Source organism: Cricetulus griseus, chromosome 7 (genome assembly GCF_003668045.3).
Source record: "Cricetulus griseus strain 17A/GY chromosome 7, alternate assembly CriGri-PICRH-1.0, whole genome shotgun sequence".
Taxonomy (NCBI): Eukaryota; Metazoa; Chordata; class Mammalia; order Rodentia; family Cricetidae; genus Cricetulus; species Cricetulus griseus.
Genome location: NC_048600.1, coordinates 5810346 through 5837941, shown reverse-complemented (window position 1 = coordinate 5837941; position 27596 = coordinate 5810346). Strand labels below are relative to the sequence as shown.

Below are 27596 nucleotides of genomic sequence, written 5' to 3'. Positions count from 1 at the left end.
AAATAAATCTTCTTTGTTGAGCACCTATTAAATGTTCTTGTCCTATAGATAATTTATTTAATGACTAATGAGAAAAACTAAATCCTGGTTAGATAACTTACCCAAGTTCACATAGAAAATGGTGAGGAATCAGAATTTGATCTCAGGTCAGTCCAGTGTGTAAGACCATGTTCTTTCCATTACAGCATCTTGTGGCACAGGGCCTCATAATCATTGTTGTCCTCCTCATCAAGGACTGTCCCAATTTAATCAATTACTTGTCAGGAAAAAAATTAATAGTCCTCTTTTTAAAACACCTGCATTGGCATCGCTGGTTAACTCTGCTTGGCAAAATCTGAATGGGAAAACATGACGAGATCTTTGGCAATAATCAGTTAATGATAGAAATATTTTGGAATCTATTTCCTGTATTTTCTTCCTTCATAGTTTCATGCTTACAAGCTCAATCTTGCTTTTTTCCTCTCTTGCCAATTATTTCAGGACAATAATTCTTTATATAGTCATAGAACCCTTGCAATGAGATTTTGGTTAATAATTTTCATCTTGTTTATCAAATCTAATATGAATTTGAACAGGCTTGTGAAGTATACCAAATGCAGGCTACATGGTAACTGAAACACATTAAGCTATCAAAGGCAAGTAATGACAAATAATGTGAGTATAATGAACTCAGAGCCAAACATTGGGACATTAAAATATGCTTAAGCTCAGTGACAAATAGGAGGCATTCGAGTTTACAATCAATCTCTCAGTCTTGATGGAATGAGAATACTAGTGACAAGGTGTCAAAGGAGGGAAAGCATACAGCACTGTTACTAAACAGGTTTGGTAGACCCTGGAGGGCTTGGATAAAGGAAAACTATGAAGGTTTGAAGAGTCCATTTCAGTTTCCTTTGGGCACATAGGCTCTTGGTTACACTCAATGAAGTCATAGATAGTGGGAGTTTGAGAGCATGGACGCTCAGGAAATAAAACGTATTGTGTAGCATCAGAGAGATGCCCAAGGTCTTACTTAAGTGCAAAGTTTTGATGTCACTTAATTTAATCTCTACTAATCAGTACCAACAAACTATTATGGTCCTCTTGGAACTTTGGAGTAGTGGTAGTATTTAAAATGTAAATATTAATAACTTAAGCATTGGACTCCCATTACATACTCAACAAACAAGTTAGTTATAAGTACTCCATAGGCTGACTGCAGATTTCTCCTTCTGCCTTCCTCATCTGGCTCAGGTGTGTACTTTACCCAGTGTCTCCCAAAGACAATTTCTTACATGATCATGGTAAGTTTCAAAACCACAAAATTATATTAGGCACCATACTGAGTAACCCATAAAATTTTTCAAAAAATAGCACTTTTTCTAATAACACATAGCAAAAGGCAAAGCATGAGTAAATAATGATTGCTGATAACAACTGAAATATTATAATCTGGAAGACAACTAGTGGAGCAAACAAGCTTAAAATTTCAGTGACTTATCATAGTAGAGATTTGTTTCTCATTTAGTTTAGAAGCCACTGAGATTCATTGAAGTATGTGTATGGGGGTATGTGTGTGTACCTGGAAAGTCCACTTCACGCACTCATGCAAGGATGGAGAATCCATTCATCTAACTGATTTAAAATCTACTAGTGCTTCAGAATTCTCTCTAGAAAGCCTTAAGGCCATCCAACATTAAGCAAATAAAACAACATGTAGGATGGTAGAGAGGGTTTTGACCTTTGGTATTGGATATGTAAGAGCCCAAGTCACTTCCATTCACATTTCACGGCCCCAGATAAATGTGAGAAAGTAGATAAGTGTTGGTTAACCGTGTGTCTAGAATGAGGACAAGTAGCAGAGATTTCATCATATATTACCATTTCCTACCAGAAAAGAGGCAAGGAATTCTCATCTTTGATGACAAAGTAGTCACATGATATTGAGATGATCAAGACCAGATATCAATATTCTAATAAACATTATCACATAAAATTTACATCCAAATGAGTAATATTTCCTCATCAGCAATCACTTGAAAAAACTGTGTACTTATTCCATGAGTACTACCACTGTCTTCCTTCTTTTTTGACTCTTTTGTTGTTTTCTCTCAGTTCTAGAGTCCAGAGTCTAGAACAAGTTTTGGTTCTTTCCAATACTTCCAACAGTGGCAATTTTTGCTTTAAGGATGAACTCGATAGTGATTATAAAAAGTTAGAGCCACATGAGCCAGAGCCAGAACATACTTCACTTCAGTTAGAGCATGGTAAGTCACATGTGACAAAATATAAGGCTTGCCTCCCCAGAGGGACTGCATGTGGCAACTCCCAAACTCTCCACCTCCCCACCACCACCACCACTTTTCTATCCACCCACCCCCATCTGCTCCTCGGGGTAAGGCCTCCTATGGAGAGTCAACAAAGCCTGGCATATCAATTGAGGCACGATCAAACTCCTCCCCCACCATAGGGAATGGGTTCCAAAAAGCCAGCTTGCACCAGGAACAGATCTTGGTCCCACTGCTAAGGACCCTACAAACAGACAAAACCACACAACTGTCACCCATATGCAGAGGGCCTAGGTCAGTCCCACGCAGAGTCCTTAGCTGTAGGTCTGGAGTCTGTGGGCTCCCAAGAGTTTGGGCCAGTTGACTGTATTGCCCAATAGAGATGTCATACAGATTGGAGGAAGAATGGCTGCTATTTGAATCTATGAATTTTCAGGGTATTGAAGCTTTGGGTTAGAAAAGGAGACAGAGTATGGAATATGGAGGGTTGTGTCACAGGGCAGGAAGTAGGAATATCTCTTCCTCGAAATAGAATGTAGCTGAGACCTCTACTCTCCATTGTTTATGCTGTCCTTTTGCCTTTCTGTTTCTCTCTATCTTTCTTCCCCCATCATAGTTCTTGCTCTGTGGCCTAATGAAGCTCCTGGTCTTCCTGCTGCAAGCTTCCAAGTGCTGGGATTATAGGTGTGGGCCACCTAGCCCAGGAAGCTATCAAGGAGGTTAGGATGGCTCGCCTGTATTATCTTAACTAGTCTCATCTTTTGGGGAAAGAGGTCTCAATAATTTATTCTTTGTCTAGTTTTGAAAAGCATTTGTTAGGAGAAAAATTGTAGTTGACTACATACTATTTTCTCTTAAAAACCATGCAACATACAATTTGTCACATTACATGAGTTGGCAATTGATAAAAAAACAAACTACTTAGTGATATATGGATGAAATCTCATAATATCAAAAATTAAAATTTAATATAATAATGAATGTGAAAACAATTTTAAAGTTAAAAAAGCTGAAATTTTATAAGATTCTTTAAAGCAATGAATGAAAATTTTTAATGCATGGGCCTCACACTGGGAAGGTGTAAATTTTCACCGTTTGAAGGAATATGTGTGGATGAATTTTTTTCTGGAGAGCCATTTGCCAATGCATATAAAAATAGAATAAATTGTGACCCACAGTGAATTCCACTTGATGGGGGATGTCATTCTGTATGCTGTGAACATGTTTCTCTCATTGGTTGGTGAATAAATGCTGATTGGCCAGTAGCCAGACAGGAAGTGTAGGTGGGGCTACCAGACTAGGAATGCTTCAAAGAACACACACACACACACACACACACACAGAGAGAGAGAGAGAGAGAGAGAGAGAGAGAGAGAGAGAGAGAGAGTTGAGGGAAACGCTATGTAGTTGCTGAAGGAGTAACATGCTAACACATTATAGGTAAGCCAGAGCCTTGTGGCAATACATAGTTTAATAGAAATGGGTTAATAATTAAGAGAAAGCAACCCATAAGAAACCTGAGCCATCGGCCAAACAGTTTATAATTAATATATGCCTCAGTGTGTTTATTTGGGACTGAAGTGGGGCGGGACCAGGTGAAACAGAAACTATCTTCACCACTTTTGGAATTTACCAAAGAAAATAATCAAGAATTTGATGATTTAATGGTGACCATAACTTTATTTGTGGCAGTGAAAATATGTGTCAAACAAACAAAAACCCTAAATGTATATTCATATGCCATCCATGAAACATGTGACCCATTCAATGGCATTTTTATCAGTGGTAAAAAGATGCAATTATTTATTCTAAGGACCAGTGTGAACAATAAAGCAATTACAAACTAGGATGTGAATATCTTATTTTATATTTCGCATCTTGTAGGGAAAACTAAGCCTTCACTTAGTTTTGTAGCCTTACACTTAGATGTGTAAGAAATATGGTCAATGGTAAGACTGTTACTTTTCCTCTTTCTTTTCTTTTCATTTCTTTCTTTCTTCTTTCCTTCCTTTCTTACCCCCTCTTCATCTTCTCTCTCCCTTTCTCTCTTTCTCCTCTCATCTCTTTCTGTCTTTCATACTTTGTCTTTTGATCTTTTCTTTCATTTTCTTCATGCCTAAGATGGGTGGTTATCACTCACAGTCCTAGAAATCCCTGAGGAAGGGTGATTGGTGAACTGAGAGTTAGTCTTTTTTTTCTTTTGCCCTTATTGCCCTCGAACTCACAGAGATCTACATAGCCTCTTCCTCCAAAGCGCTGGGCTCAAAGGCATGCACCCATGGTCTGGCTTCATAGTTACTCTTAAAGTCTGAGTCCAAATACTACTTCCTATTTGGAGCTTCCTCAGCCTTGCTCAGACAGTTTTAGGCTCTCTCCATATAGAACTCTGAGGTTCCCTTGGGAATACCACCCACCTGTATTATCAAGGACATAGAAAGTAGAAAACAAAAACTGCACTTCAATGGATAGAAGCATCGGAAGGTGTCACCCTTAATTCCATGGCACCAGTGGGAAGACAGAGGGATGTTTCTGAAAGAAATAGAGTGCAGTGGCAAGGGAAGAGAGCCTCTGATTCCATCCACGTTGCTTTCTAGGTTCCTTTATCCATGTTACAATTGCTGTCTGGTCCTCTTTGCACCCATCTACTCTGAGTCTGCACTATTAACTGTAGGAAACCATTAAATAGACAGGTTCTTCAGGCAAAACAGGTATGTAGTCCAAACCTGATATCCATAAACAATGCCTTCTATGCCTAAAACTCCTCACCTGTAAAATGGAGACAACTTAAACCCTTCCCCAGTGGAATGTGAGCTCCAGTTTTGGACTGATAGAAAGTTTGGTAGACTAATGAAAATAACCTTTATAAAATGCTGAACACACTGAAAAATGTTAGCTGTAGAGCTGGAGAGGTGGCTCTGAAGCAGAGGATTCAAGCATGCAAGAGATTCACAGACACACATGCAGGTGAAATACCTATGAACATAAAATAAGAAATGTTAGCAATTATTTATTACCATCATAATTTCAAGATGAGAAAGAGATTTATAAACTACCACAAAATCTAAAACTCCTGAGATTGATGCCGACTGCCACTGCAGATCTAGCCGAGGACCCCAAGAATTTTTTTAAATGTAGATAAAAGGCAGGTAGATGTTACACAACAATATATGATAAAAAATTAGACAGTTGGGATTCTGTCTGTTTTGTTGTTGACATGGGCACAGACATGTCAAAGACCAATGGCTCTGACCCATGGAGGTGGCAAAGCCTTCCCCAGAAAGGCTCCTAGGCATGGCAAAGCACCCCTATGGTCCATGTGTAGATGTTGATCCAGTGTGCAGAAATTATCCACTGTAAGTGCTCTCCACACCCTCATGTTATAATCAGAGCTTCCAAGGGGCTGCAGCTTCTCCACCCGAGAGCCCAGCCCACCGGATCCCAGCTTTCCTGTGTGTCTGTGTGTTTGTCTTTTCTTCACTCACTCTCTACCTGTCAGGTTAATCCCTGGAGCCATGCTGGATGAGTCACCATCTCAGGCTTAAAACTTGGAAATGCGGTCATTAGATTCTCACGATAAAAACACCATAGAACATGCATTTCCCGATACAATACCCTATAAGGTTGGAATTCTTGTCTCCATCTTACAGAGGAGAGAACTGCTTTGGAATGCAGAAACACCTGTTGAAACTTGTACAAAGGAAGAGCAAGGCTCTGGTGGAACTTTAAAAAGAACCCGTTCTGTGCAAAGGTCTTGCTGCTCAGTGTCTCCGAAATATCTGCTATACAGCGACAAAGTGGATGAGACAAGAACTCCCTTAAATGTGACAACATAGCCCAGGCATCAGATCAAGAACAGCGTTTGAGCCCTCAATCTAGAAGTTTATCTTTATCTCTGAAATTATCTTATCCTAGACTTGGTCAGTATCCTTACATGATAAAGCTAGCTAGGGATTAGGGAGACAGGAGGAATAGGGTAAATGAAGCCTGCCTGTTATCATCATAGTTTCCTGTGATATGTAGGAAACTTTTTAAAAATATAAAATAAAAGATTTTTTTCTCTTGTATAACTCTATTCTTTTTTGTGTGTTTGTTTGTGTTTCAAGACAGGGTTTCTCTATGTAACAACCCTAGCTGTCCTGGAACTCACTTTGTAGACCAGGCTGGCCTTTAACTCACCGGGATCCATCTTCCTCTGCCTCCCGAGTACTGGGATTAAAGGCACATGCCACAGTGCCAGGCTGTATAGCTCTATTTTAATAATGTGTGTGTCTTAATAAGAGACAATATCTACATGTTTCTTTTCCACTTCAGGGACTCACAAACAGGGTACCCATCGCAGAGAATGTGACTCCAGTAGGAAAGCTGGCCTACACACTGCATCAGCCTGGGAGGTGAGAATAGTATTTCTATGTAGAGCACCCACTGTCCTACTGTCTGCAGAGCCTCCAACTGGGCACTTTGATTTTCACAGTGCCTCCTACTCTTGTCCAACTTGCCTAGTGGCCAATAGAGGGCGGACTGTCCCTTCCCTCCATTCCTCCATCAGAAAGAGTCTTAACTTCTTTTGCTTGTAGGCTGTCATCCCCCCCCCCCCCCCCCCGACTCCTGCAGGCTATAAGACACTTTCCTTCCTGAACCATGCCTTCCCCATGCTTAGTTTAGAGATGTTTACTAAGAGAGATGATGAGTCAGACAAAATATTCAAGTGTCTTTTTTGTGTGGAATTCTCTTTTACAATCCATGCCTGGTCTAAGTGTGGGTCCCTCCAATGGGCTGACAATCTGAGTTTAAAGAGGTGCTTAGTAATTGTGTTATAACATAATCAACACTACAATCAGACAAGCTTTGGAATGCTGTAGAGCAGGTAATGGAATATGCTTAGGGTTATCAGAGAATGAGGCATTAATTCATATTCCATATAAGCCCCGATTCTTAATATATTTTTTAAATGTCTTTCAGGGCCCAGTCTATATTCTAACTTGCTGTCCAATTGTTAATCATGTGAAGCAGAACTACCTTCTTTCTTTACTCTTAGTCTTGTCCCTGAAGATGACAGAATCTCATATATTGGCATTGCCTCAGCTTCTGGACACCTTATATCTTGCAGAATTCCTGGAAAGAAATGTTTTGACTGAACCCCTAGCTTGAATACTAGTCTCAGATAATCTGGTAAAGCTTTGGAGGTTTCTCACTTGCCCACTAGTTACTGTAATTAAGAATCCTATTTACTCTTATGACTTAATTCTATGACAAAGAACTACATGCAGCCAGATTATTTTAAGTTAGTTCTTTTTAAGCCTGTCAATCTTTCTTACCACGTTTCTATTTCTAAGTCTACCTATGGAGTCTCAAGAAGGATGGGTAGTGGCCTCCATATTATTGCTTGTCCAGGCTCAGATCTTTAGTGGTTCCCAGTTCTTAATATATTGCCCTAAAAGGAAAGAAAAGCAAATGTACAAAGAGTGAAACTTTAGACAAAGGTTAGCACACCTCTTTCAAACTACAGTGTCTTTTCACTGTTGCCTCTTCTCTATTTCCTGACCTTGGCTTTTCCCGAGTCTAACAATGTTATCTGCTGTTTTTAATAATGTCTTTATTCTTGCATTTGGACAGAAGAACAGATAACCTCTGTAGGGGTGGAAGGGATGTTATAACAAGTTCCAATGGTGACAGTTTGCTGGCAAATCCCACTGTGAAGTGCTGGTGCCTCCTTGGGCAACAAGACACCAACATTTACTATGTGCTTTTATATTTGGTTTTGCTAAAAGAAAACCTAGTAAGTTGTAAATGACTTCACTCCTTATTTTATTTATTTATTTATTTATTTACAGGGCTACAAGGTATGAGGACCTTTGGAGATGATCTAGTTTGACCATGTAAAATGTGCCACAAATGCCTGGAAAATAGTCACTCCAACAGCAGCAGTTTAAAGAAAAGGGGGTGCTCCTCCCTTTTTCCAATATTGTAGTTTCCCTATGCCCTCCTTCTTTAACAATCAGTATAATTAATGAAACATGTTCTCTCTTCATCACAAACGTTTATAGTTTTCTGATGTCATTGACTAGAGGAATATTCCACTGGTGACTTGGGCTTTTTTTTTTTTTTTTTTTTTTTGAGGACTACCATGGTTAAATCAAAATATTCTCCAAAAGTACAAATCTGTTCCACAAACAAGATTCCAAAGGCATCTTTGTGTCCTTTCTCCTTACACTGGTGCCATTAACTCTTGGTTCATTAGTCACGATGTCCCTGGTCTCACTGGCTGCCACCTATCTGCAGCAAGACCATGTCAAGCAGCCAAACCCATTTCATGCCTGCCTGCCACAGCACCAGACCTGTTTTACATAACGACCCAAGTCATGGTTTTTGTTAATGTATTTTATTTATCCTCAGCGTGGGGCACTAAGGAACCTGTGAAAGGACCACTGTTCTGTCCTAATCAATGATCAGAGCCATCGCTGGGAAGATCTCCTGTGAAATCTATTGAAGGGAAACCCTCCACACGTGCGTGCACAGTGCCTCTCTTCCGTTGTTTCTTGGCTCATCACAAAGAATATTTTACCACATATCTTCTTTATTAATACACGCACACTAAATCTCTTAAAGAAGGCCAAATGGGAGGAGGGTAAGGAAAGCCCACCTCTTTTGCTAACGAGCTTAAAAAACAAAAACGGCAGTGTCAGGTGGCATGTAAGGATGCATAAGTCTCCCAGTCTAGCGTCTTGTCAAGACTTGTAATCCGGTACTGAGCCTTACTCCAGAGAGAAGGGTTCAGCTCTGTTACTTTCCAGCCACCCCTCCCATGAGACAGCACCTCCGCACAGACATATAGAATGTAGATCGTAGATCGTTAAAATTCAACCCGAGCTACAGCCCTCCCCAACACTATCCCGGCTCAGAATATTTACCTAGCCCATTGAAAACACTCAAACCCACCAGCAGTTTGGCTGGAGACGTCTCGGGCTTCCCAAGACTCCATTACATAATATCTTTTACAAAGTCTATTTCCAGCTCCAGTGGAAGACGGATTTTCGTCCAGTTTGCGGAAATTCCACGCGTTCGCTTCCCCTTCCTGGGGTTCGATACGGCCAGTGCCCAGCTTAGGCTGCAGCAATCCGGCTAGGAGGATCCCTTCCACCTCTTAAACTCAAAAAACTACTACCCCGAGGTGCAGCCGTCCCGCCCCCACGGTACTCCCAGGCTAGCCCTCGCGGCCCGGTGCCGGCCGCCGGGGACTAGCGTCGCTCCGACTGTCTCGGATTCCCGGCCGCAGCGCGCTCGCGGGGCCCGGGCCCGAGCCGGGATGATCGGCCGCTGCAGGGCCGGCTCGGTACGCCGGGGCTGCGGAGGAAGGAGAGGGGGAGTAGGAGGAGGCGTGGAGGGAGGAAGGGCCCGGGCAGCCCCGGAGGGAGGCGAGGGGAGGGAGGGGCCGGCCGGCCGAGGGTGGGGGCAGCCAATGAGCAGCGTGCGGCGCGGGAGGGCGGGGAGGGGGGATGAGGTAGGATGGGGGAGGGCGCAGCCGGAGCGGCGGAGGCTCCAGCCATAAACAAGCGCCCGGAGGAGCGGCGCGGGAGAGAGGCGAGCTGGGCACACGGAGCGGACGCCACGGACCTTCTGCTGTCCTACCGCGCCCACTCGGCGGCTCGGGAGGCGGGGACCGGCCGGGAGGCTGCGCTGCCGTCGTCTTGACCGGGCGTTCAGGAGCAGAGCGGAGGACCAGAAGGAGCCACCAGCCCTGCTCCGGAGCGGAGCGGAGAGGAGCGGAGCGGAGCGCAGAGCAGCCGCCGCCGCCAGAAGTTTGGGTTGAACCGGAGCTGCCGCGAGGAAACTTTTTTTCCTCTTTTCCCCCTCCCGCCCGGGAGGAGAAGAAGGAGGAGGAGGAGGAGGAGGAGGGGAAGCCACCCGCCACCGCTGCCTCTGGCGCCAACGCTCGTGGGCTCCGGGTCGGCGCGGCCCGCAGGGGCGGCGGGGGCCTCGCCCCGCGAGGGGAGGAGCGCCCCGGGGGCCCCTAGGGGGCACGAGGACCGCGGGCTGCGGGTGCGGCGGCGGCGGCGCGTGTGCCCGCGCAGGGGAGGACGCCCGCCCCGCTCCCGGCCCGGCTGCGAGGAGGAGGCGGCGGCGGCGCAGGAGGATGTACTTGGTGGCGGGGGCAGGGGGCTGGCCGGCTGCGGGCACCTCTCGGTCTCGCTGCTGGGGCTGCTGCTGCTGCTGGCGCGCTCAGGCACCCGGGCGCTGGTCTGCCTGCCCTGTGACGAGTCCAAGTGCGAGGAGCCTCGGAGCTGCCCGGGGAGCATCGTGCAGGGCGTCTGCGGTTGCTGCTACATGTGCGCCCGCCAGAGGAACGAGAGCTGCGGTGGAGCCTATGGGCTCCATGGAGCCTGCGACCGGGGGCTACGCTGTGTCATCCGCCCCCCGCTCAATGGCGACTCCATCACCGAGTACGAAGTGGGCGTCTGCGAAGGTACGGCCGCCCTGCCGCGCGCCCCCTCCCACCTGGCCCGCGCCGAACAAAGTTTGCCTGAGACTTTTCCCAGAGGAGAGAGGGTTTCCGGGGAGGAAGGACGGTCGCTGTCCCCGGGAGGGTGCCCTAGATGCCTGCCCAGCGGCGGGCGAGGTTGGATTTCGCGGGTGAGCTCCTCTCAACTCCGCATAGACACGCACGCGTGCAGTCATCTGGGCTTACAGTGGGCGGCCCTTCCTCGCCCCAAGCAGGGGTACGGCGTTCGGGGGACACTGCGGAGGCTAGCACACTCGAGCCCCTCGGGGAGTCTGCCCCTGCCGCCCTGCCTGCATAGCGCAGTGTGGCACCCAGGGTGGTACGCAGTCTGCGCAGCCGGCTTCTGATAGCGGAGTAGACCTGTGCTCCAGCTTGCTCTCGCTGTGTGACTCTTACTATTTTTTCTTTGCGCTCTTCCTTCACCTCCTTCCTCCTCCTCCGCGTAATAAATCAATTTCAGCTCCTGAATATGTCAGCCCAGGCGAAGTTACACATGGTGGTTACTCATTTATTTGCCTATTGGAAACGGTCAAAGGCTTACTCTTCTGGACCGCTAAAGAGGGTGGGTGGGGGCTGCACCTGGATGGAAAAGTTATGGCTCATAACAAGAGGTTTCCTTTCCACATCCAACATCCGCGTGTTTTCTGAGCTGGTGCTGATGTCTTTTTGTTTGTTTGACAGCAGTCTGCTCTGTTGGCTTCACGGTGGCGCATTGTGTATCGGCGGCAGTGTGGAGGTGTATTGAGGGTGGGGGCGTTGGTTGTGGAGCCTCCCTGGTTGGGAAGCAGTGGGCCTTCATCTGCACGTGGCCGTATTTCTGCCTCAAGGTGCCTGATCTGTTTGAGGTCTAGAGAGATGTAGTGAGTTCTTTTATTTTGCTAATGGTCAGGATTGTCTGGTACAAGTGGGATCACTGCCTCCTCAGAGCTCAGACATTGGGTCCACGATGTTGTTCACGGTATCCTGCCAGTGAGCAGGGCTTAGCAGTCTTTCTGGGGTAGCTAGGAAGAGCAGCTGCCCTCCGCTTTCACCACTGTCAGCCAGCCCCTGGGACCTGGGTTTATCCTGAAGCATCCTTATGTGTGTATATGCTTGTTGTGCTGGGTTACCGAAAAGGAGGTGGCAACCTTAAGGACAGAAGTGGGTGTGTTAAAAGGTTTCAGCGCCGTGGTAACTCTTTAAATACACACGCGCATTTATTTTTACCCATGGTTTTAATGTTTTGGACAGTTAGTGGAAAATCGGGGAGGCCTTCCGGATCTGGAAGCTAGCGGGCAGTAATGAGTGAAGGGCTGTGTTCTTTTTGGATAGTGCCCTCATTTTCCTGACACCCAGAAATGGCCCTTCTGGTGTCCTTTTACAACGTGGGTTTGTTTCTTAGCTCAGGGAAAATGGTCATCAGACAGACTGATAGAATTTCGTGTGTTTTGACTTTAGGCATTCTGAATGACTTAGACTAAAAGGCGCTCTCCTGGCTTGACCCAGACTCCCAGAGAAACGTAAAGAACAAGGGGCACACTTAAATGCAGTGGAAACTGCAGGGCAGTGAGAAGGACTTTGGAAGGCTCCGGGGAGTGTGACCCTTGTTTGTTTTTTCATGTGTTTCTGGTGAAGGAAATGCTTGGGGGAACATTTACAGTAATCAAGTGTTTTGGCAGCAACGCCCCATGTCACAGTATGGAATGATTTTGGCAGTTGGTTGGGGAGCCTGTCATTCCTCTGAAATGATGCATCCCTCACGTCTGCCTTTCCCCTGGTAACACCAGGTGCGGTGAGTGCTGGCCTTGAAAATGCTTGGAAGTGTTTCTTGACGTGATTGTATTTCAATTAGTGTTCTCTGGAAACACGTTTCATTTTGCAGGCCTGTTTTCAGCTGAATGCTGTGGGCACATCCCGCTCACCCCTTCCTCCCTCCCTCCTTCCCTCCCTCCCTCCTTCCCTCCCTTCCCCCCTGCACCCCTTTCTATCCTCCCTTCCTTTCTTGTCTCCTTCCCTTCTTCCTTCACTACAAGCAGCAGCCAAATAGAATCTTAAACCCATGAAACCAAGGCACAAGAGACAGTGTTTTCTTGCATGATGTAATGGTTAGATTTAGACAGGCCTTTTCAACTGTGTGCCTAAAATTTCAGACATTTTCACATTAATATAAAATATATGGAACACATAAGTTAGCTGAAGAGCCCCTTTCCCTTTTTTTTTTTTTTTTTTTTGGATTAGAGGAACCTTTACAAGTCACCAATTATCTAGAAGGTGCTCTCCCCCACCCCCATTTTTTTCCAGTAACTTTGCATAAAATTTCTCAATGGCCGGTGCTTCCCTCAGTTTCCATTTTTATTCAGAAATTTGTGTATTATCATAACTCACATGAATAGGAACAGATATTTTATTCATGTTGAAAGTCTCTCGCACTGCATTTTTTTGCACTAAAATGACCCCTACTGGCTGTATCTGTTAATGAAAAGTCTTTTGAAAGCTTATTTAGTTGGCTACCCTGAGAAAACATATTTCATGCCATAAAAATATGACTAATCCATCTGCTTTCGAAGACATGACTTAAGTACAAATTTATATTACTGTTTGTCAACTTGCCGACATGTTTGTTATTCCCATACTGACTTTGTTGGGGGTTGGGGCAGGGGAGTGGTGTTTTTAAGTACAGTTCACAAAATGATTTGGATCAGCAGCCAAAATGGACCCTTTTGCACACATAGCTCATTGTTTCAGGTTTTTATGTCATACTAACCCTTAAAAATACATGAACAATCCTAACCATAAGAAGAACCCTGAAGAAAAAGATTAATTTCTCTAAGACTAGGAATCAGGACCTGAAAATCAAGTGCCATGTGCACTGGGGTTTCTTCTCTCTAGTGCTGTTAAATAAATCCTGAATTAGTGACTATGCACATTTGAAAGGTGGAGAATGGAGCCAGGTGCCCAACGTTTTCTCTCCCTCTTAGCAGGGACTTTCTTGCCCTTAGGAGGGAGCAATTCCCTTTCCTGTTACCATGGGTCTCCTGAGAAATCACCTACAATCCAGAGAAACAAGGTTGGCTTCTAAGCCTCTGGATGGGAAATCTCTTTAAGGGATCTAAATGTTTTCGAACTCATGAAGTGAGATTGTGTAGAGAGAATGTTTTGATTAGACAGTGAGCACTGTATTTGGCACTGAGGGAAGAAGGCCTTATGTTTTATGCTTCACTTAGGGCCGAGCAAGGTGAAGAAGCAGGACCAGCCCTTGTCTTAGGGTGATAAAGAGGAAGGAAGCTGCAGGCTTGAGCTTGACCTTGTGGGGACAGATTGCTAAGGGACAGCGAGGACACTATAGATCTTTGCCCTGCAGACTGCTGGTGTCCATGACTGCAGAAGCACATTTTCTGAAGCTTTCAATCTGTGGTCCCAGTCTGTATAGAACTGAAAGTTTCACGGTTTTCAGAACTACTGCTGATTAAAAACCTCTGTCACAACTCAGTTTTCCCAGTTACTTTAGCTTCCCCTCAGCTGTGGGCCACAGAGCAGCAAGGAGAACTTACGATCCTGTGGTGGGAACTTAAAGCAAAGAGCAAGGTTTTATGCCCTGAACCAACTGTTGTTGTGAAGTTCCAGTTTCTTTACTTGTCTCCTGGGACAGTTAATAGCAAAGATACCTGCTTGGAGAGAGTGGGGCTTGTAAGAGGCAGCCCCAGAAAGCAGTTGCCCAGGACAAGTAGACATACCAAAACATTTGGCTGGGCATGAGGCATGTGGAAACTACCCCTCTTACTCTCTGGGAGGATGTGAAGTTTAAGGTCTATGGATTTTTTTGCAACCGAAATAAAGGAGAGGCGGGGCAAAGTTAGTGCTTCCATACTGAAGTTAGAGAAACTTCAAACCCGTGGTTCCAGACTCTTGTTTTTGAGCAATGCTTGGGTTTCATTCCTACCTCAGAAGTCTTTAGGTAGCGTCTGTGCTTTGATGCCAGGGAGAAAGGCAAGCAGAGGGCATCCAAAATATGCTAACAGGGTATGGAAAGAGAAACCAATTCAAGTAAACAAGGAAGTAATTAATTCCTCGTCAGAGTAAATATTGACAAAACATGGAGGACCAGCTATTCACTGCACACACACACACACACACACACACACACACACACACACACTATAAGACAGGACAAAAATGACCTTCATTTTGACTGCCAGGCATATAGAATCCTCACTGTTGTTAAGGAGTTCTGTCACATAAACACTTGGCAAAGGACAAATGAGGTGCATACTGTAGAGCAGAAAGGCAAAAACAGCAGGTGTGGAGATATTTGCTGCTGGTAATATGTGGTTAACACTAGATCAGGAGATGTTGCAAGCAGTATGTTGGGAGTACAGTTGTGAGCAGAAGTTACATTCATTTATAACACATTTGTGTGTGTATGGGGGGGGGAGAGTATGTGAGTGACTGTGAGTGTGTGTGAGAGTGAGTGTGTGTGCAGTGTGCCACTGTGTATTTGTGGATGGATGTCAGAGGACATTTGGGAGTTGGTTCTCTCCTACTACCCTATAGATGCTGGGGATTGAACTCAGTTTGTCAGGCTTGGTAGCAAGCACCTTTACAGGCTAAGCCATCCCATCTGCTCCAGACAGCTTATTTCATGAAGAAAGGTGAACAGTCCCCAAACTCTGGATATTGCATCCATTTATAGGAGCTGTTGGGGGATTTGGTACAGGCTTCTGTTCTCCATGGTTCGGTGGAGATGGTGAGGAGTGGGGGGGGGGTGAAGGTATTATGAAGTTGGCAGATTCAGATGGTGGGTGGACTAAAGGATAAGAAATGAGAAAAGGAGAAAAAGAAACATTGAATTCATCTTAGCACAACTATATCATCCTTTGAAGAATGATCCAAAACACATTCCAGAGATTAATTGTGAAATTCCTGAAAAATGTGGGTGTGTTTAACTCAGGAAACGGTGCCAGCAGGAGAGATGACAAGGAAGCCTTCGACTGGAAAGAGGTGGTGTGGGAGGTGGTGCATGAGCGGAGGTGGTGCATGAGCGGAGGTGGTGCATGAGCGGAGGTGGTGCATGAGCGGAGGTGGTGCATGAGCAGAGGTGGTGCATGAGCAGAGGTGGGCATGTTTGGCAGAGCCAGGCCTGTTGTTGCAGTTGTTGCCCCATGTTCCAGATGGTGCATTTCGTAGAAAGATTTTGGAGACACCCCTCAGTATAGGCCACTTAACTCTTTGAGGGCAGCATGGTGGAGTACCAAGTAAGCATGAATTCCTGTCATCTCAGAGATCTTATTTTCCAAAGCATTGTTTTCAAAGACCAGGCTCACACTTGCCAAGAAGTCTGTCACTAGTTCGATATACGCCGCCCCCCCCCCACCTCCCCACACCCATATCCGAGGGTGTGGACAGGGGAAGAAGGAAACCAGGAGGTCTGGAGATCATTCCCAAGTACCCCACTCTGTACACCAGTTCCCAACCTGTGGGTCACCACCCCTTTGGGAGTCTCATGTCAGCTATCTGGCATAGCAGATATTTACATTATGATTCATAACAGTAGCAAAATTACAGTTATGAAGTAGCAACAAAGATAATTTTATGGCTGGGGTCAGCACAATATGAGGGACTTATTAAAGGGCCACAGCCTTTAATCCCAGCACTCTGGAGGCAGAGGCAGGTGGATCTCTGTGAGTTTAAGGCCAGCCTGGTCTGCAGAGCGAGTGTCAGGATAGGCTCCAAAGCTACACAGAGAAACCCTGCTCAAAAAACCAAAAAAAAAAAAGGGGGGGGTCACAGCCTTAGGAAGGTTGAGAACCGGTGCTGTACACTCCTTTAGTCATGGCAGACCTCCCCACTTACCCCCAAAAGGTGGTTGGAACCATGCAAGTTCAAACCAAGTAAAGAAGATGTTTGATTCTGTGTTCTCACTTGCTGGCTACATAGGTAAGGTTTGTTACTATGAGAATCAGAGGTTTCCAGGCTTGAAACCCTCTTGTTTGACTGGGAAGGAGGAGCCTTCCTAGACTCTTTAGAGCCCCTACAGGAAGGCCTCAGAGTGTTTCTAGCATTTGAGAGGGAGCCTGCATTCTCAGTACTTCACTAGTAGTGGTTCACAGTGGCAGGTTTCCTTTTGTGGTTTGTGTTTTGTTCTGTCTTGCTTTGAGCAGGTACCAGAGTGTGGGCCGTGAAGTGGGCGGGATCTCTGGATGAACAGATCTTCCCTCTTCACCTTCTTCCACCCTCTTGCCCTGGCCCAGTCAGATCTGAAACCTCTGTGCCTAGATAGACCCTTTTCCATGGATGGACAGGGGCATGCTGGACTATACCTGCTTAAGGATGCCCTCAGGGTGAACATAGAGCTCTTTTGTCTGTTTGGGACCAATGTGGATTAAAAAAACAAAAACAAAAAAAACAACAATTTTTAAAAGGATTCGATTTTTCTTTGTTAGTTTCATTTCAAGTCCTTATCTCCCCTCTCAAGTCCCCATTTTATTCTGAAGATAAGAAATGGCTGTGCTTTAGTGGCTGAATGTGAAGGTCAGGAACTTGGTATATGATGTAGAATCCTCTTCTGAGCCTGTGTTCCCCTCTCTGGCTATCGGGATTAATCACAGGGTTGTGGTAAGAACTTCCCCAGCCCTCAGGAAACACCAGAGAGGGTAACAGTTGACATCCAGCAAGGCTTTTCAACTCTTCACAAGTCTAACAACCTGACCTGGGCTCACTTCGTAGGTCACTGATGGTAGATAGAAGGTGGGAGTGCTAGAAAACCAGTTATCAGTGAGTTCAAGTTCTTTCACCTGGCCTCCAGCCATTCCCCAACACCACCAGTGCAGCCAGTTAACCCTGAGACCTGTTAGTTATACCATCTCTAAATAATGACTGCAGAGTTCGTCTATTTTGGATAAATAGAAGTTCTAAAAATCTGTGTTGCATCTTTGGAATTTTACATTTAGCTCCTTTTTTCTCTCCCAGTAGGCCAGTATTTCATCTGGGGAGGTTCGGGGGGCGGGGGTGCTAAATTCTTCGAATCAGTAATATTCATGTTCTTTTATGTTCTAAAGGATTTTACTGAGAGCTCTTCAGGTGGAATTGGACTGGGGGAGGGTGGATGTCACACTGATGGTCAGCATTAGGATTGCCTCTGTCTTGAGCTAAGGGGACAACTTGTGTTGGCTGTTGGCACAGCTCACTCCCACATACACACACACACTCATCACCTTCAGAACTCTAAGCCCTCCTGCTGCTGTGCTGATCCAGACCTCAAAGCCAGAACATTAGGTAGTCCACTCCTCTCTGGTTTAACCACTCTTTTCCCTATTAGGTTAGGGAGCTCCAGCTAGCCAGAGAAACATCTGCCCACAAATTATTTAATGGGCATCTGCCATGGGTCTGGTTTCTGTGCTATAAAATCCTGATACCCTCTTTTGTAAAAACAGGGCTTCTGAAAGTTTAACAGCCCAGTCACCTGGGAGCTTATTAAAAATGCAGGTTTGGCTGCTAGAGATTGTAGTTTAGTGGTATGGAACACATGTGAGCATGTGCAAGGCCATGACCCCCACACCTAAACAGATGGAGCAGATTCTGATTCAGTAGGCCTGGAGTGAACCTGACGGGGACTGTAGGGTTGGCCCCAAGATCATTCCCAGTAACATGTTCAGCTTTTGTAGCATGAAGTTGATGTATAAGGGTGTCAGAAAACTGTCACCTGCCATGACAATTGTATTTCAATCATAGTGAATAAGATAGGGCCCCTGTTGCCATAGAGGTCATGGTTTAATAATGGATAGATAGGAAAGCCTGGGACCATTCTTTGGGGCAGTCCTTGTCCTGAGCACATCAGGGACAGATGAAAGGGGTCCTCTAACTTCTCCTCCGTCCACCAGGTTCAGCCTCACCTAGGAGTGACTTCTCTTTATTCTTTTATCCATTTCTTCTTGTTCACCACCACCAACAAAAATGGGTCTTGAGCCTAGACAAAACCAATGTTCATACCTTGACTCACTTTATACCTGTGGGACCAACCTTGGTTAGTTTTCATTGACTTTGGTTTTCTCCTGGAAACCTGGAGGATCATGAGCTTTCCATCAAGTAATTTGAGTGAAGATCAGAGATAACAAATACAAATATATATTGTGGGTGATTATGTAGATATGAATATTCTAAGATTATATGCTTATACTTCAATGCTAAATACTGCCCTTAGTAGATTTTTTTGAATAACTAATATTAATTCTAATTTTCATCCTTTCTTATTTCATCATTGTTAGCTTTCCCTGAATGTAAATTTAGAATTCAGCTTATGGATAGACTCACACCTCCTCCACACAAACTCTCTTTCCGCAGGAGCCTCAGGATGGTAATTCTGGCCTCGGATGTTTATCCCAGAGAAGATGACTCTAGTGCAGAGAACAAGGTGTCCCTTCCTTTGGCCTAGGGTAACCCTAATTTGCAGGCCCTGTGGAGTTCGGTGGAATGTGAACATTTGCTTGGCTCTGGGCTTTGAATTCCTGCTTTCAAAGAACTGTTTCAAACTCATATCTTTTAAAAGGTACCAAGGTTCATGTTATCATGACAGCCAGAGTCTATCTTGTTACTTGGTCTCCATCTTGCCTGTGGTGTCCTTTCAGGTGAGTGAGTATCTCAGAGTTACCACAGATTGTCCTCCTGGGATCTATGGAGAGTTTGTGTCACAGAGGAAGGGACAAACATTCCACAATTAAAATATCTGACACTCTGCCTTCCAGTGTAGGTGTGGTCCCACAGTGCAGTAAATGGTAACTGTGTGTCCTTCCTTTCTTGCCTAGAAATGTGTGTCATTTAGTAAATACATAAATATTAACTCAGAGTTCCCAAGATGGATGCTTTATGTTGGCTACTGTGGAGCCAGGAGAAAGAACCTGATGGAGATACAATCCTCTGATCAGTCATGTAGAGTTGACTCGTGTGGACAACCAAACCTTATAACATAGCAGAACCTGGAATTTTTTCCCCCAGACACTCTGTTAGCACCTATCATTGAGATGCCCCCTGTCTTTTATCAGCAGTGTTAGTATTCAAACACAAAACCTGTATTCAAAATGAGGGGAAAAAACCCATAGTTTCAGGTTTTCTTATATGCCAAGGCTAGTCAAACCCAAGTATAACATCCTAATTAGAAACATTCCAAGAACACTTGTCTTAAGAGTATATAAGAAAGGAAATTAAGGGGCTGGAGAGATGGCAACGTGGTTAAGAGCACTGGCTGCTCTTCCAGAGGACCCAGCTTTGACTCCCAGCACCCACATGGTAACTCACAGCAATCTTGTAGTTCCAGCTCCAGGGGATCCTGACACCCTCTCTGGCTTGAGTGGCACTAGTCATGCATGTATATGTGCAGACAAAACACCCATATACACAAAACTTTTAAAATGACATGAATCCATAAAGGGAATTAAAGGCTGGCTGTATTTTAAGAGTGTCTTTTTTTAAAATTATTTTAATTCCTGAGGATTTGACACATCTACTGTAAAAGTTTGAACCAAGTCTTTAGCAGCCAGCTATCCCAAGGGATTTTGTTTGTTTGTTTTAGGCTGTAAGCTGTAAATAGCACTGTGTCTGTTTTGTTCAGCATTTCAAAAAAAAAAAAATCATAAACATCTCTTATTCAAGACAGAAAGGAATTTCTGGCAGGACAGGATGCAACCTGAGCTGGCAGAGCCCCACTTACTGGAGGGAACTTACTCAACTTCATATCCAAAGGGTTCACAGCTATGATCAAACCAAGGGCATCTGGATACTGAAGAATTGTGATGCCTCTCTGAGATTCCAGAAGACCTGCCAGAAAGAGGCAGATCTGCATGGAGGATGTTCCACCTGAACCAGACAGTAGCAAGAACTATTTACTATCAGCTTCATTGCATGTCAGGGATAAAGGCTGAGGGCTCTATCCCCCAGAATGGGAGTTTATCATCCTGCATATCTAAAATGAAGTCTTTTCCCCTGCTCTTTTTGATGCTTGTTTGTTGATTGTTTTAACTTATGAACCAAGTGAGGTAAGGGGGTAGGTTTCAGACTGTCTTGTCTCTGCCAATCAAAGTAGAAGGATTTTTAAGTGACTTTAAAAAGAATGGGCATGCTGTATGTGATTTAAGAATCCAAGTTCGTATATTTTCAGGTAGCTCTTAGGAAAATGATTACCACTGCCTATAACTTAAAATTGAAAAGCCAAATAAGTCCCTATTTTAATCAAAGTGTGAATGTGTTTATGTCCTGGCTTGTTTCAGAAAGGGTTTGATGAGGCTTTTCACAGAGGTAAATACCACCAAGTTCTTATATGAAGCAGTGTTTTAAAGGAGAAAAGGAAAATAGTCACAGCTTCTGGATCTTTCTTCATCATCTAAATGGCTCCGTGACTTAGAACCCTGTACCTATCCAAGGCTTTGCTTTGTCTTCATTTGTCAAAAGGAAATTAGGCAGTTACCCACCTGAACACAGAGGGACAAAATCAGATGGGACCCTAAGGCTGTTCTTTGGTCATACGATCTGAGCTTTTATGACCCAGAAGTTTTGGCCAAGGATCAGGTATTAGCTTGTGTTTACAGAGTGAAGGAAGAGGGGAGGCCATCTACCTGATGCTCAACTCGGTGCTGGAAACTGTAGGCCTCAGCAGGAAAACTCCAAGAAGTCTGCTGTGGTTATATTTATTGGGACACATCAGTGACAGCAAAAACATCATTATAGGGACATTAGTGGCATCTATGAAATGCCTGCAATCTGTCACTGTTAACTATGTTCTAATCTTCACCACCCAAGTCTAAACTGGCCTGTTGCGTTCATTCTTTCTCCATTTCTCATTTGCTCTGTTAATTATTACAGTTACCCTGGGCCCAAGGTAGGTAGGTGACATACTGCAGAGGGAGAAGCTTGGGCAAAGACGGGTCAAAACTCGCCCTGTTTCACAGGCTCCTGTCTGCCTCTAACACTGGGGAGAGCTGAGTAATTGCTGCTTTTCCTAATGACTGCAGGCAGCAGCCAGATTCCCTGCATTCTTCTACCTTTGCTGCTGTTTTCACTTGCCAGGGAGTTTCCTCAAGGAACAGACTGGATTTAAAGAAACATAACTACTAGTGCACAAATGGTGGTGGAGTGGGGAGGGCACTGCTGAAGGGAGGGAGCTCCTTGGTACCTCAAGTTGGAATGATGAAATACTACAAGGACCAGAAGGACCAAGCACCCAACTGTTGGCTACTGACTGAGCCTTTTGGTCTCCCTGTGACCCAACACATCTTCCCTTAACTTGTTTTCAAAGCATATGCCAATGCTCAAGCTTGGGAAGTTGCCTCTTGGAGTTTCTAGAAATTTCCACCTTCCTTTGCATATTCCACCAAAGGCTTGGTGGTGTGAGCCCATAGCCCTCCAACTGGTAAATATATTATTCTAAAGAATGGGAGCCCCTCATCAGCAGATATATCTATCACCTTGCTTTGTCTGTGGGCTGTTCCACATTTACAAGGACAGCCTTCCAGAATAACACTGATTGGTTAATTGCAGTCATTGATTATTCACTGATAAATCTGCCAAATGTTGTATACTCCCAAATGACAGCATACAACATGAAAAATAATGATGACATGGCTTTCCTGATTCTGGGTTTAATTTCCCAAGTCACCTATCCCTACCTATAAGAACTTATTTTTAAATTTTCTATAATAGTTTGCTCTTTACACCCCCCCATAATCCTTTCCTCCAATCTATAAAACTGTTATCAGTTTACTCTGGAATGGGTGGGTATTTTATATCGTACCTGCGCTCACTCTTTCATTTTCAGACAATGGAACCAAAAGTTAAACCCTGTTCCAGACCTCAGCTATCTCTTCTTGTCTAGATTGCTAGATAATAGCTGGTAGCCATGAAATTGCCATTGAGGTGTGGGTGGTGTTCATTTGCCAACTCGAGCTTTTGCCTAAGATAGGTTTTCCTGCATTTTTCTGTGGTATATTAATAGTTCTTTATTTGGTTTTCTTCCTGCTTGATTGGGACATCTAGCCAAAGAACTTTGAGCATCTGAAGCTCTGGCTCCCAGAACTCTGTCTTGAAAGCAGCCAGGAAGACTGCTGTGTGTGTGTTGCAGTGAGTGTATGCTGGGACGCCCGGTGGATACCCACGGGGCCCTGTTTCCACATTGCCCACCCTGGTGGTTGACCCTCCTTCTCTAGCTGTTCCTGACAAAACCTTATGAAAGGGCAAAGTGCCTTGGAAGCCTTTGGAAAACTGCTTCCCACTTGCCTCCATGTTCTCCACATTATGGCTGCTTTCAGCTCTCTGGCTGTTGGTAGCCTGGCTGTACCCAGAAGTCAGTGCCAAGCAGCCCATCCTGTGTGAGGACTTCTTCCAGTAAACCATTTCTGCACTGACTGCTAAAGGATTCTGGGAAAATCTTCATGGGGGCCCAGAACTGCAGGTTCCTTTGGTGCTGTGGCATGTAATAACATGAGTCAAAAAAGTGATAAAAGTTTGTAAAACAAGAATCTTTACAAGGCTGTAGTTAACCTTCTGGCCTAAGAAAAAAATGCTCAGGACCAGAAAAAAAAAAATGTTTCTGTGGCATCAGCAGTCTGGACTCTGAGTGGTACACTTCCAGGAGCATCCTCGAGGGAGATAACTGTTATCACTCTTTTCAGTTTGTCTTTGACTTAGAGTAGGGCGTCAGTACATGCTGTCAGTAACTTAAGTTACAACAGGCAGAATACTTCGTGATACTGCTGGTGTGCCCACAACAACTCTGGGTTAGTACGCTACATGTAGTCACCTCTCTGTAGACCAGCAAACCAAAGGGGGTGGTGTCTCCTGAAAATGATCGCTTTATTTAGTGTGTGTGTGAGTGAGTGTGCATGTGTGTGTGTGTGTGTGTGTGTGTGTGTGTGTGTGCAGGTATGTGTGTGTGTGCATGGATGTGTATGTACAGGTATGTGTATGCATGAGTGTGTGCATGCAGGTGTGTGTGAGTATGTATGTGTATATGTATGCATGGATGTGTTTATACAATTGGTGTGTGTGTGAGAGAGAGAGTGTGTATCTATGTATGCATGAGTGTGTGTATGCAGGTGTGTATGTGTGTGTGTGTGTGTAGGCATGGGTGTGTGTGTGCATGTGTGCGTGAGTGTGTATGTAGGCATGGGTGTGTGTGCACAGGTGTGTGTGTATGTATGCATGATGTGTGTGTATGCAGGTGTGTGTGAGTGTATGTATGTATGCATGATGTGTGTGTATGCAGGTATGTGTATGTATGTGTGTATGCTTGGTTGTGTTGTGTGCAGGTATGTGTGAGTGTGTGTGTGTATGTATGCATGGGTGTGTGTATGTGTATGCATGGGTGTGTGTGTGCAGGTATGTGTGTGTACATGTGTATGTAGGCATGGGTGTGGGGAGGGTTAGTGGTTGACATTGGATATCTTAGCTGCTCTCCATCTTGTTTTTTGAAACTGAGTCTTTCACTCATCTGGAAGCTCACTGATTTGATCAGACTATCTGGTGAGTGAGCTTCAAAGAGGCTTCTGTCTCCCTCACACTGTGCTGGGGTTTTAGATGACCAGTGCCCAGCCTCTGTGTGAGAGTGGATGGTGTGAACTCAGGTTCCTACTGTTGTGCTGTTGTGTGACAAGCACTCTGATTGGACTATCTCCCCAGCCCTGTTTTATTTATTATATTTGAACATAGGTTCTAATTGAAGGCTTTTAAATGGTCTGTTTAATTGGAATATCGATGAGTAGGCAAATGAAGCTTAGGAATAATTCTGACTTTAATTTCTTGGTGATTGAGACACATTTTATTATCTCTAGAGCAATGAAAGATGCCATATTACAGGACATCCTTGAACATAGTCTTTTGACCTTATAAAGGAATTTCAAATGTGAAAGCCAAAAGAAAACACAGAAATTTAGGGTGAGAAATGGAAGACATCTGTAGGGAAATAAACAGAATACAAGAAGCCAAAGGTGTTTTTTGTTGTTGTTGTTGTTAGGAGATCATATTATTTTCAAAGACTAAGCTGGGAAAAGGTGAGCCCTCGGTAGCCAAGTTTATTGATGTTCTATTCAGAAAATTATATTAGACACTTAGAAAGACAAAAGCCTGGAAAACTTGAGGGAGATAAAGTATTTACAAGTTTTAATAACATAAAACGCATCCAAGAGAAATACATAATTGCAGCTGCATTTGGCAATGAAAATAGCCCATGTGTTATATTTTTTAAATTGTCTGTAAATATGTAAGCTTTTGCCCTGGGGTAAGAAATACTTGGGTGATAATGTTCTTCAGAGAATGGAAAAGTAGAAGGTATTAGGAAGTAAAGAAAAAGAGGAGAAATAATCAACTTTTTTTACTCTAGAGGGGATCGTATTTTATATGCATAATTGTTACAGTTGTTTCTAGTTTTAGTGTAATAAGCATTTAACTTCCCATAGGGCCATGGTAATTTGCATCTTATTACTGAAAGCCCACAGGTAAGGGAAAGTTAAGAGTGCTGAATTAAAAGACCTGCCTGTCTTGCTCCCAAAGTTTTCAAAACCTGATTTCAATCTTGGAACGAGACCCTTGGAAAAATCAGAAACTCGGAAATGTGCTCAATACATTTGTCATTATCCTGTGCTACCAGATCTAGCAGCAAGGCCAGGAACTGGAAACTGGGTGTGGTGTCGGCTTTCAGTCTCTAAAGCTGTCTCGCAGCCTTCCATTCAGATGTGTTCTTATCCTTCAGGCCCTCCGCTCTCCGCCACCCTTTGTGAGGCCTTCCTGCCCTGCCCAGGAAAAAGTAATGCCATCCCCTACTCCTGGGTGTCCACAAATAGCACTTTCCCCTTCCCTTGTTTTAGGCCTTTCACACTGTGTTAGAGTTCACATTTCTGCCTTCCTCCCTGCCTGGTTGTGATCCACTTCAGTGCCAGGATTGTGTGTTCTTCTGGCACTTGGCACGAAGGAAGGACTCAATGAGCATTTGTTGACTAAATCTAGACTCAAGGTCATCCAAGTATTAGACAAAAACTTTTCCGTCTCAACCATTTGGTTTGTATTGTGGAAACTGAAATGAGAGGAACTTACCTGTTCCTAGACTTCCCACACACACACACACACACACCACCCCACTGCCTATGAGAAATCCTGTCATTCCCAAAGAGTGCATGGGTGGGTTTTAACTGTGCCAGTCTTAATGTTTTGGGTAGCAGATGAGTTGAATTCAGCCATATTTATTTTAGCAAATTCTTTCTTTTTCTTTTCTTTTTTTTTTTTTTTTTTTTTGGACAGGGTTTCTCTGTAGCTTTGGAGCCTGTCTTGGAACTTACTGTGTAGACCAGGGCTGGTCTCGAACTCACAGAGATCTGCTTCTTTGCCTCCCAAGTGCTGGGATTAAGGCATGGGCCACCATGGCCTGGCTTTAAGAATTATTTTAAAGCAAAATTTTTCATTTATTCATTAGGACTTCTCTCTCCAGTTTGTCATCAGTGTCCCCTTTCATGTGCAATGTCCTCACCTACTTGTAAGAATTGTCCTTGTAAGGACACTTATAAGTGCTTGCTATTAGTCTTTTCCTGAGGGCCACAGAATCGGGTGCGCAATACAAGTATGGCGACCCATTGCTGATGCTCCTGAGAAATGATGATAAACACCTTTGTGGACACATGTCAGATGGCCACACAGGAACCCCTGTCAATAAAACAGACTTCCGGAGTCTAAGCAAACCCCAAATGGTGCCATATATGCGTATGTCAGCACACTGGGAGGAGATTTAGTTCGACCTATAAGCCTTGGATGCTGGGTCTGTGTTAAGTTGCTCACACTTTCAGGCGATCTCCCCATGTTCTGAGGAATTTAGGCTCCTCTGAACCAACACCAGGAGGTAGAAGTGTGTGTGTGACTGGATAATGAAAATGCCTCACAATGGCTTCATCAGGAAGTCCACAGGAATTCGATATAAGGAGTTTGGGGAAGCACGGTCCCATTTGGAGTCACTCCAAACACTGTAAATTTAGGAACTGAGCATCTTTGATGATTAGTGGTGGGAGCCCGAACTTGTTGTATTTAGTGGCAGGGAGTTGTTTTTCCTTCAAAGCTAGTCATGAACTTTTTGTTTGTTTGTTTTTCTAAAGGTCTTAAAGTGATTCACAAATTAAGGCAGACTGACATTAGATGCTTAAGGATACAGGCACAAATTAGGCTAAGCCTGTCAGCTGCCGAGGAAGCAAGATTTGGACAAGATAAGGTGCAGGAGGTCAAGTCACAGACACATATAGACTTACTGACAAGTGCATGGCCCAGCCAGTGCTGGAACCAAACCCAGACAGGGCCTTGTGCTCAAATCACCCATCCCATGTAGTTTAATCATTGATGCAAACATGCTCCGGGAATCCCATTTTCTTAGGGCATGTTGATTTTGATGTCGATGCTACCTAATTTCATCATTTTCACATTTTAGGTGCTCATCTTATATCTAGTTGTAATTGTTGATAATGTTCCTATTACAGTTGGTGGATTTCCCAGTTACCCATTTCATGCCCTATTATTGATCACCTCTTGCTGTCATTAAAGGTTTTTGGAACTGGAAAGAGGGGACGTTGGAACAGATGGCTAAGTTACTCAGGTTGTTCATAGTCTATAGTTGGCAATGAAAAGTGGAGACTTCTAAATACAATTGCTTTGGCAAATCCCTGATCTGATATCTCTCTAGAACGTAATGGAGGTTTAAATACAAATTAGCTCTAAACTTCAGAGCCAGCTTTGTCCCTCTTTGCATGCTGTTTTTTGTTTGTTTGTTTTTTAAGACTTTATCAGCAGGTGACACTTTTGACTTGATGGCAAACAGTGCCCCTGGAGGTGTGTGTTCTTAA

At 44.3% G+C, this 27596-nt stretch overlaps 1 protein-coding gene across 1 annotated transcript in view; it reads left to right on the top strand.

The window, feature by feature from the left end:
- Nucleotides 1–9956: 9956 nt before the first annotated feature.
- Crim1 (cysteine rich transmembrane BMP regulator 1) overlaps nucleotides 9957–27596 on the top strand; it is a gene marked incomplete at its 5' end in the record, with an annotated part of 180500 nt that continues 162860 nt past the window's right edge. The window contains one exon of the mRNA XM_027426062.1: nucleotides 9957–10728. Coding sequence (XP_027281863.1) covers nucleotides 9957–10728 — 772 coding nt within the window. The remainder of the gene's footprint in view (nucleotides 10729–27596) is intronic.